The 10,193-nt window shown below is 37.6% G+C and overlaps 2 protein-coding genes across 3 annotated transcripts; one reads left to right on the top strand and one right to left on the bottom strand.

Moving 5' to 3' along the window:
* The first annotated feature begins 135 nt into the window (after positions 1 to 135).
* LOC103130305 (rab GDP dissociation inhibitor beta-like) lies at positions 136 to 5,470 on the top strand. 2 transcript variants are annotated; one of them, XM_007541658.2, is made up of 9 exons: positions 136 to 334; positions 417 to 551; positions 624 to 822; positions 904 to 1,035; positions 3,177 to 3,276; positions 3,358 to 3,529; positions 3,621 to 3,765; positions 3,846 to 3,900; positions 5,138 to 5,470. In XM_007541658.2, the coding sequence occupies exons 1-9, from the start codon at positions 151 to 153 to the stop codon at positions 5,279 to 5,281; spliced, it is 1,266 nt and encodes a 421-aa protein (XP_007541720.2). In that variant the 5' UTR covers positions 136 to 150; the 3' UTR covers positions 5,282 to 5,470. The 2 variants fall into 2 exon arrangements, with proteins under 2 accessions (XP_007541720.2, XP_016521285.1); XM_016665799.1 differs by having other exon boundaries at positions 624 to 1,035.
* Positions 5,471 to 6,426: 956 nt separating this feature from the next.
* Positions 6,427 to 9,239, bottom strand: ndufaf3 (NADH:ubiquinone oxidoreductase complex assembly factor). The gene is made up of 5 exons (XM_007541626.2): positions 9,117 to 9,239; positions 8,182 to 8,377; positions 8,020 to 8,086; positions 7,149 to 7,249; positions 6,427 to 7,018 (listed from the first exon to the last, which is right to left on the bottom strand). The coding sequence occupies exons 1-5, from the start codon at positions 9,191 to 9,193 to the stop codon at positions 6,893 to 6,895; spliced, it is 567 nt and encodes a 188-aa protein (XP_007541688.1). The 5' UTR covers positions 9,194 to 9,239; the 3' UTR covers positions 6,427 to 6,892.
* Positions 9,240 to 10,193: the final 954 nt, after the last annotated feature.

The following is a 10,193-nucleotide window of genomic DNA, read 5'->3' on the forward strand; positions in this document are numbered from 1 at the left end:
AATGTTAAAAATACTGGTATAACTTTAATACTGAAAATGTTATAATATTTTAGTAGCAGTGGGAATAATTGCTGCGTTTTGGTTTTTCCTCAACATTTTTGTGTAACATCTCCATTCTGAGATGTTTTGTGAAGATTTTGTCTTGCCACCATGAATCCACACCTGCCTTGGCCCGGTAGACTTGCATCTTTATCTCTACACTTTGTTGCTGGTATTAAATGCTCATCTTGTTTGCAGCTGTACAGGCGGTTTAAGGTTCCAGGCCCTCCTAAATCGATCCGACGAGGGAAAGAGTGGAACGTGGATCTCGTTCCCAAGTTTTTTCTTGCCACTGGTGAGTTTTGTGTAGCTCATCCTATTAGTGAGCTTCTTGTTTTAGGTTTATCTCACAATCAGCTGATGTGTGTTTGCTTCAGGCCAGCTGGTAAAGATATTGGTACACACTGAGGTGACTCGTTATCTGGACTTCAAAGTTGTTGAAGGGAGTTATGTGTTCAAAGCAGGCAAAGTGCACAAAGTCCCTGCCACAGAGGAGGATGCACAGAGCTCAGGTGACATAGATCAGCATTTTTAATCCACTTCTACAGGCAGAAACGTATTTTATGATTTTACAACATTTTCAGATCTGATGGGCATGTTTGACAAGAGGAGGTTCAAGAAGATGCTGCACTTTGTCCTGAACTTTGACACGAGAAACCCTCGCACTCACCAGGACGTGGATCCTGAGAAAACGACCACGCGAGAGCTGTTCAGCCGCTTTGACCTGGGACAGGACGTCATAGAGGTCACAGGTCACGCCATAGCCTTACACTCCAGTGAGAGGTCAGTCAAGATGCGAGTTAGTGATCCCAGATGTTTCAGATGTCCTGGTCAGATGCCTACATGTGGTTTACTGCTCTGCAGCTACCTGGATCAGCCCTGTTTGGAAACCATCAACCGGATCAGGCGGTACTGCGAGTCTTTGTCCCGCCACAACAGCAGTCCGTACCTGTACCCGCTGTACGGCCTCGGCGAGCTACCGCAGGGTTTCGCCCGGTGAGACGCAGACAGTTTCTACTTGTTGTATTTAACCCTTTCATGCATGTGGTCACTACAGTGGACAGCTGTCTAAAAGCCATTTTCTTGTGGATTTTTATGTTATAAATGCACACAGACCACTGAAGTGGCCCTTCATGCATCATAAAATACACTATCAACTACTGGCCAACAGCTGCAAATGCAAGAAGTTATTTTAGTTAAATCCAATATGGCCGACAGACCAAAAAGCATGCCAAGCGACCCGGTCCCTCCTTCTACTATAGACGACTCTTGCAGGTAAAAAAGAAACAAAACATATTGTGACATCAGATAACCCCTAAAGAACAATACTACTGATGTGTTTTTCAAATAACAACTTTGTATTTAGAGAAAATTACAATTGATCAGCTAAATAAAAATTTTTCTTTACAAATTTTTTTCTACCTTTTTTTATGCCTTAAGAAAATTAAAAAAAAATTGGGGGGAAATCCTGACACAAAGGATCATAATTCATGCATGAAAGGGTTAAATAAAAACAAAAAAACAACTGAAATTTATCTCTGAGCAATTTCTGAAAAATAATTCAGTCTCATTCCCGTCATGCAGAGCTGACAGCTTTTCTTGAACGTTCACAAATTCACAAGATGGAGCCAAAAGGCAAAGTCAGAGTCTAATTGGACTAATGAAAGTAAAACAAAATTTGAAAAAAGAACAAAGTTTGATCAAACTAAATATCACAACATTTCAGAAATAAATCACTGCCTGACTGCACAGTGCAGCTGTTAACACTGTTACCAGTCATTTGTTTGAATCTCACTGCGTCTCAATCGCAACGTTAAGGTGGCGTTTTAAGAAACATTGTTGTTAGTTTGAGCTTTCCTAAATGGGTTTTCTGGAACGTGGTATTTTCTGAAATTCTTGATTAAGATTTTAGTGTTGAATTTTCTGCTATGTTGCAGGGGGAAAAAAGGCTTGAAACAAGTAAAATGTTTTTATTGTAGATTTATTTCTATGAAACTTTCTCCAGATGTTTGTGTCAAACTCAAGTGAACTTGAAAGAAATCAAAACAAAGTAGGTCAGAAGTTAAATGTGTAATAAAGTTGAATGACACAAAAAAAGTACTAAGGAAACTTACTAAAATGTATTTAGTACTTCATAGAAAAGTCTTTGATGGTAATGAAGATCTATGTGAAGAAACTAGTGCCAAGCATTGGTCAGGTATTGAATTTGCTCAGCTTTCTGTTTGGGATCCTTGTGTTGCTGAGAAATCCCAGATAGTTAAATCTAATCAAACTCTAATCTGCATTTCTCCATCAACTTTCCCTTCTATTGAAAGGAGTCTGTCTGTACCTTATTCTGAAAAAGCAGCCATGATGTTTCCTGTTGGTCCGGTGTTACTGGGACTAAGTGCAGCACCAGTTCATCTCCAAACATGGTTCTGCAGCATCATAGAGTTCAGTTTTGTGCTCATCTGAACAGACCATATTCTCCTAGTATTGTATTGGCTTGTTCAGATCTCAGCAGCAAACCCTAAACCAGCTTCAACAAGGTTTTTCCTCGTCTGTTTACTTATTATTTTCACAAAAAAAATTATTTGCACTCATTTGAGATCTTTCTGAATTTTAATCTGTGACTCTTTGACAATTCTTCAGATTATTCTTTAGTTCCTCTGATCTTATGAGGCAGATTTGGCTGCAGCTGATTTCCTTTAGGTCACACATCCAGCACAGCTCACTTGAGCATCCAGTAGTTTAATAACATGCCTGTAACCAATGCTGTCATTAGATTTTTCAATATTAAAGTGTAAAAGTCTTTAAAGAGCCCTTTGCTTTTACCTTCCTGTGTAACATCTTGGTAACCATTTTATTGGCCAAAACAAAGAACTAACCCATTGGCATTAGTTTGAAATGATGCGTCATTAAATTGTGCTTTAAGTACTTTGGTACCTTTTTTAAATCTTGTGTTTAATACTTATTTTTTTGTTCCATTTCACTTTATTACACATAATTTATGGACTGATATGTAAAGGTTTTGTTGTGTGTGTGGATTTCTTAGATATCTGGTGTGAATTTCTGCTGCAGGGTGTTATATTCCACCTGACATGTCTTTGCTGGATTAAAGTGACTTTACATTTTTCCTATCTGTGTGTGTTTATCAGACTGAGTGCAGAGTACGGAGGAACCTTCCTGCTGAACAAACCAGTGGATGAAATTGTCATGGACAACGGCAAAGTGAAAGCTGTCAAATCGGATGGGAAGGTGGAGCAGACGTTGGACCGTAGGGGAAACTTTAGTTGAAATGTTCTAAATAATACAAGCTTTTCCTTTTGTTTCTCACAGGTTTTCCACTGTAAGCAGTTAATCTGTGATCCCAGCTACGTTCCTAACCGGGTCAGGAAAATGGGACGTGTCGTAAGGGTTATCTGCTTATTAAATCATCCGGTTAAAAACACCCATGAGGCCAGCTCCTGTCAGATCATCATCCCTCAGGCAGAGCTTAACAGAAAGTCAGGTAAAAAAAACGATAACATTTCTCATCCCTACTGACTGTCACTAATAAACTCTCACCACTCTGCATGAATGTTTCTGTTTCGTCCACGCAGACGTTTACATATGTGTAGTGTCCTACAGTCACAGTTTGGCCTCGGACGGGATGTACATCGCCACGGTGAGCACGACTGTAGAGACCAACAATCCAGAGAAAGAAGTGGAGCCGGCCCTGGAGCTCCTGGAACCCATCATGCAGAAGTTAGTGACGTGTCTTTCTGTGCTCAGGTCTGTTTCAGTACTTTATTGTAATGTTTTTCGCATGACTTTAATAATTCTAGGTTTGTCTCCGTCACCAACGTGCTGGTTCCAAATGAGGACGGACGAAAGAGTCAGGTAAAGAGAGGAGCCACCAGAGGCAGTCACAGTTTTACATACACCAGTCATCAGCATGGATGTCTAATTCATTTTGGGCTCTCAGTGACTTATGTCACATCTTGAACAACAAACAACTGAAATAAATTATGAAAAACACAAATTTGTATAATTGATTTGTATAATCGATTTGAGGTCAGGGTCATTCTACAAACTTAATATCAGCCTGTTGTTTCCATTGATGTGTGACTGGGATCGTTGTCCTGCTGGGACTCGACTGTGTCCAACCAGAAACCATCAAACTGTTGATTTCAGGTCAAGCTGAAGAACCTAGACATAGCCCAAAATATTAGCGGGGATGTATTTATTATATATTTCAACCTTTTTCATTATTTCACCAAATTTTTTAAAAAATGTAACAGAAACCATGGGAGCAAAACAAACAAAAAAAGACCCTGAAGCTCCTCCTCAGAGCTGCAATTTCCAAGGTTCTGCCTCACAGAGCTGCCCTCCCACCCAGCTCCTTCAGACTAGCCAGCAGCAATTAGCAAACACCTAGTGCAACTGAGCATCTCATTATACGGCTACTGCTCAGTGTTAAAAACATTCCTATAGGGCTAATAGAGGAGTAATGTCGCAATGACTTCCTGAAGGTGGAGTTTCAGGAGTTTTTAAAGAGACAGAGGCCCAATTTCATTTTAGTTATATTTGACATATACAGCATTTTTATAACAACTAAAGGTAACATAGTTACTTAATTATGCTAGAAGACGGCACCGTGTGCCTGTAATACTGACTCTGTAGAACGAATGGATTCAGCACTAACATTCACATGGACTCTAACCTTCATCCTATTGAATGTGTACATACAGTCTGTGTTTAAAAGCCAAGTTCATACCAGAAGTTAAATGAACTTCTGGTAAGGCAGGTCAAAGGTCAATCCAAAACCTGATTCATAGCTACAAAAGTTTGTGGTTTCTCTACAACATTCAACCAAATATTAGTGGGGATCTATGTATATATTTCAGCCTGTATGTATTCAACATCCACAATAAATCATGACTTGTGCAGCTATGTATATTTATTCTGTAAAAAGAATGGGTGAAAAAAACCCCACTAAAGGCCCAAATTTATTCAAAGATTCATGCTTATGGATGTGTGTACACTTCTGATCTGAACGCTACAAAAAATATATTTTTTACAACTGAAGAGCATCTGTTTTTTATCACTTCCCTCCCACCTCTCTCTGCTGTGTTAGATATTTGTGTCCCGGTCTTATGATGCAACAAACCACTTTGACTCAGAGTGTGAGGACATCAAGGACATGTACCGGCGGATCACCGGAGCAGAGCTCTGCTTCGGAAAACCTCGCAATCTGTCCCACAACTCCGACGACGACTGAGAGAGCCTTGCCCACCTGGAACGCTTGAACAGACAAGATGGCTTCCACACACAGCCGTGAAGCAGCTCTGTAGTTATATAGTGAACTGTGACTGATATGTAAATGTTGGAAATCCCCTTTTCTCCTTTTGTTATAATTGGTTCTGATTGAGAAAGCTTGCATGAAACAGTGTAATTTTTGAGCCCTCTACCTCCCCTGTGTGATTTTTGTGTGTGTTATTTTGTGTAGTTCTTATATTTATAATTTTGATACGCATATAAGGGCCATTGTAGACGGGTGGAAAATAGCAGCAGATTTTTGCCAAAAATCTCTGAAATTTTTATATTAATCTGAGAAGTTTTCTAGAAAAACAAAGAAATTTTTGAGTTTGAAGAGTCAAAAATTTGCTAGAAAAAACTCAAGAGATTTTGAGATTAATCTCAGAAATTTTTGAGGAAAAAAAACTTGGAAATTTGAGTTTCAAAAGTTGAACATTTCGACTTTAGCAAATTTTAAGATTTTTAAGATTTAAGATTTTTTTTCCTAGCTAATTTGCTACTTTTAAAACTCGGAAATGTCCAAGTTTTTTCTCTCAAAAATTTCAGATAATAATCTCAAAATTTCAGAATTTTTTTCCAAGAAAACTAACTTTTCAAACTCAAAAATTTAATTGTTTTTTTCTTTTAAAAAATTCCTGAAATTTTTGGCATAAATGTACTCCTCCTTCTACAGTGACCCTAACATGCAGTCGTACACATTTAATTGTTTATGCTTTAATAGGCAGAGATTTTGTTAAATCCCTGGAGAGAGGTGTGAATATTATTTAGAATACCAATAAAATAGTTCTCTGTGTCATTAACTGAAGCTCACTCTGAAAACACCCAGTGATGTGGGCATTTTGTCTCAGGTAAAAGTAGCTCAGCTGCAGACTGAATCTGAATGACATGGGTTTAATCGCTGAGACTGACTTTGGACATGTTGCGTCGCAGCAGCTGATTAGAGATGAATCGAACATGCAGGGGATTTGTGGATCCTCCTCTCTGCTGGGGGCTTATGAGTGAGAAGGACAAAGCCAGTGAATTATATCATATGCTGCACAGGCAACTTGTCTGCTGCAGAGCTGCTGGACGCACAGAGCAAAGAGGCTTATCCAGAAGGACAGCCGCCACAAACAAGCTCGTTTTATTTTGTAGATGCTGCTGTGCAGACTGAAATGACAAATGTTGAAATGTTTTCAGTACACAAATAATGGAAACACTGAGTATAATAAATAACTCAAACCGTGGTATTTAACAAATGTATTTATAACCAGTCTATACAACGACTTTATACAGCAGAATACAGATTTACTCAACTCAACTTGTTCATTTATGACAGAAAGTTGTATTTACTTTTAAACCACAATGTGACACTGAAAACTCGCCTCAACTTTGTTTCAACTTTTCTCAAAGTGGCTCACAGCTTTGATAAAAATGCCTGAGACTGAGCCTGCTTCAATCTGCATTTACCCCGATGTTTGCAGAAACACAGTAGCTGGATCAGTTTGCTATTTTACTCTGAAGCCTCTTTGCAGAAGAAGGACGATCCTCCCACTTGAATGTGAACCTCATCTGTAAATGGCCATCTACACTCTCACTTTGAGTCCCCACTTTCATCCTGTTTCACTTCTAGGGCTCTGCTGTAAGAGGGAGGAATCAGACCAGCGGCCACCAGCCGCCGCTCACTGTTCAGAAAGTTGAATGTTGCACAGGCATTCGGCTGCAAAAGAGCAAGAAAATTATTAAAATTTACAAATGGGCATTTTAGAAAAATATATTTTAACACATTTATTGAAGTAAAATCTTTTTTTCTATTTTAATCTATCGTAGAGAGATTGAGTGATCTTTACCGTGTCCTGCACCTCCAAAGCGATGCGTTTCCGCTTCAAGAGTGCAAGGACCGAGGGGTTAATTCGTTCGACCTTTGACCCTGTACCCAGCACAAGAATCTCTGAAGCAGCAGAGAAAAAAAAAAAAGTAAATCATCCTAAATACTATATGCCTTAGGAAAAAAATATAAATGGACATTAACATGAAAGAAATATGCATTGGTCTTCACAAATTATGTCACATCTGCTAAAGATGCTTTACAATTGATTCCTGTACTGATATTCCAATTATGCAAAAGCAAAAAATATATACAAACACCCAGAAACAGAACATTTCCAATTGTGGAAATGCTAAAATTATTCACACCTGCAACCACTCCTTTAAAGTATTAAATGTAGAATAAAACTACTTAAATGTAGCAGAAGTGAAACATTAAACTGATGTTGTGCAACTCAGCAGGTTGTTGCTAGGTAACCACAAGTTCCTCAATGGGTTGTTGCTAGGTGACCACAGAGTGAGTTAGTTAGTTGATTCCACCAACCCTGCTAGCTGGTCATGAGAGGTTGAGGAGCTAAAACCTTTCTTTTGCCTACATTTCCCAGAATGCTGTGCAGTTCTATATCGAGGATAAATGAATATTCTATATACTGGTATTAAATATTCTATTAGATGATACTGATCAGATGTCTACAGTGATGTTTATTTATTGTCCATCCTACCCATGACGAATAAATTTTGTCAAATTGTATGACTCCTGCTAGAGGAACCACATCATAAACAAACAACCAAAGAAAGCTAAATTTTAGATATTTTACACTCAGTAAATCAAAACGCTTCAGGTATTTGGAAAATCTTGTTTTTCTTATGTGAAATTGTGGTTCTAAGTCGTACCTATAGGTGGTTCAAGCATGTGGAAGAGAGAGATGCTTTCCTCTGTGATGTCTTCAGAACTTCCAACCTGCAGACAGACACATTTTTTCCAACTTAGAACACACTCACCTGTAAAGAAAAACACAATAAGCCGTGTGGGGACTGTTTGGATTGTGATCTCACATTCCACTGAAGGACGGCAGGAGGCATCACAGCGCAGGGCCCAAACACCCGGTTACCATCGATGTTGAATCCCATAGGACTGTAGCTGTGTATCAGGATCCCATTGTGGGCCTCCGTCTTCATGATGGACACAGTGGTCCGCTGGTACATCTCATCATCACTTGGCCCTAATCTGTGAGCTCGGCAGAGAAATGGGCTGCAATCAAAGACACGAGAATTGAAATTAGGGTTGTATTTTTGCCATATTCTGTTTTCTTTTAAATTCTTATATAGGCCATAGAAATACCTAAATCAAATTACATATTATTCCTGGTTGAATGTGAACACTGCAATTAAAGTAAAACCATACTTTCAGTGACGCAATGCAAGAATTGCTTAAAAAAACTGAGATGCTATGAATTAGTCTTTATACTTTCCTCCATCATGTTAATTTTTAAATAACAGAATGCGCTGCAGGTCTGACAAATGGCCCCATTCAAGAGGCAAAGAGCCAACAGCAACCCACTGACAGCCAAATGTTGTAGGCCAGTTTTTGAACAAGACATGCACAAGCGTAAATACATTTGCCAAATACTCGTATTCTTTATAATCAATTATAAGAGGCAGATTTTTTTTGTAAGCCTGTTTATTTGCTAAGCGACAGAGAAAGTTTTGTTTTGTTTAACAATTGTAAACTGTGATATTGTCATTTAAACTAGGCATAGCATAGCATTAAATCAAGGCTGAAAGTCTTAGTGAAAATAAAAGCGAATCAATACAGCAGTTACTTTAAAAACAGAACTATATAAAAAAAACGACAGGGACTCTTTCGTAACTGCAACCATGGCATTAAAGTGTCCTACCTTCTTAGAGAAATGAGACAATAAAGAGCGAACATATTCATCCCTAATTTGTTGTTTAAGGGTTAAATATTCAGGGATTTTAATGAAACATACCTGGAGAAAACGGGTACAGATCTGGAGGAGAACAGAAGTCCCCGTGTTGATCTCTGAAGGAGGAACCTGGCGGCCATGTTTCAGCCGGTGACACGCAGGGGGACGGAATACGCTGTAACACCACATTCTCACTGAACAGTCGTGCGTCGAAAAGTCGAACACGTTGTTTGAGGAGGTTTGAACTAATTTTACTCAAATCCACCGACAGAGAAGGTAACAGTTTTACAATACTTGGGCAACTGGGGCAACTAAATAATTAGTTAAAGCCAGAGGTGACCAGAGTAGCCAAAAACTGTACTCAAGTAAAGGTAAACGTAAAGTGAATATGGTCATATATCTGATTTAATATTTCAAAACTATTTTCACAGACAGACGAATATTTAAGGTTATGTCTACATTTTTATTTTAAAGACTATGATGAAATAACATAATCAAAAAATAAAAACATTCAAACAAAATAAATATTTTTTCAGTTAAATATTTTAGGCTGTGCTGATCACAGAAGGTTAAACTAACAGACCTAAAAATTAAGTTTTTGTAATTAAATATTAAATAGTATTTTTTAGAATTTGCTGTTATGGCACATTCAGAAGTTTAATGTATGGTATCACTTTTAACAATGTTATTTATTTACAATGTTGAAATTTGAAATAAAGGAGCCAATCCTTACTTCTTACATTGCCTACTATAATTTTCTGTGAAATCTAATACTATTCAAAGCAAAACATACGGTTTCATTACAAAAACCTTTTATTATTTCTTTTGTTGCATTTATTTGATAAATTATCATTGACACACCATTTAGCATTAAACTTTACATCCAACATTATGCACCATGATTCAAATATTTTATATTATTTTGGGTGAATATTATTATACAGGACCAAATAAATCTATGCTTATGCTTAATATTTTTACAGTAGGTAAATTAGCTGCATCTAACTAAAAGTTAGTAACAATATATATTTTTGTAAAAGTTGAGATTTCTTTTTTTAAGTCTAAATAATAATTTCTAATAATAATAATATAGTTGTTTATGTAAATCAATTATGCAATAATTTTATAATACATTGATTA

The sequence above is a fragment of the Poecilia formosa genome, unplaced genomic scaffold, assembly GCF_000485575.1.
Source record: "Poecilia formosa unplaced genomic scaffold, Poecilia_formosa-5.1.2 Scaffold621, whole genome shotgun sequence".
Lineage (NCBI taxonomy): Eukaryota > Metazoa > Chordata > Actinopteri > Cyprinodontiformes > Poeciliidae > Poecilia > Poecilia formosa.

Excerpts from the sequence above, each read along its gene's own strand:
- LOC103130305 (XM_016665799.1), top strand. The coding sequence starts at position 151 with ATGAATCCACACCTGCCTTGGCCCGGTAGACTTGCATCTTTATCTCTA. Across the intron at positions 3,277-3,357 it reads CTGTCAAATCGGATGGGAAG|GTTTTCCACTGTAAGCAGTT; the intron begins GTGGAGCAGACG and ends TGTTTCTCACAG. Across the intron at positions 3,766-3,845 it reads CTGGAACCCATCATGCAGAA|GTTTGTCTCCGTCACCAACG; the intron begins GTTAGTGACGTG and ends TAATAATTCTAG.
- ndufaf3 (XM_007541626.2), bottom strand. The coding sequence starts at position 9,193 with ATGGCCGCCAGGTTCCTCCTTCAGAGATCAACACGGGGACTTCTGTTC. Across the intron at positions 8,087-8,181 it reads CTGCCGTCCTTCAGTGGAAT|GTTGGAAGTTCTGAAGACAT; the intron begins GTGAGATCACAA and ends GTCTGTCTGCAG. Across the intron at positions 7,019-7,148 it reads CTTTGGAGGTGCAGGACACG|CCGAATGCCTGTGCAACATT; the intron begins GTAAAGATCACT and ends GCTCTTTTGCAG.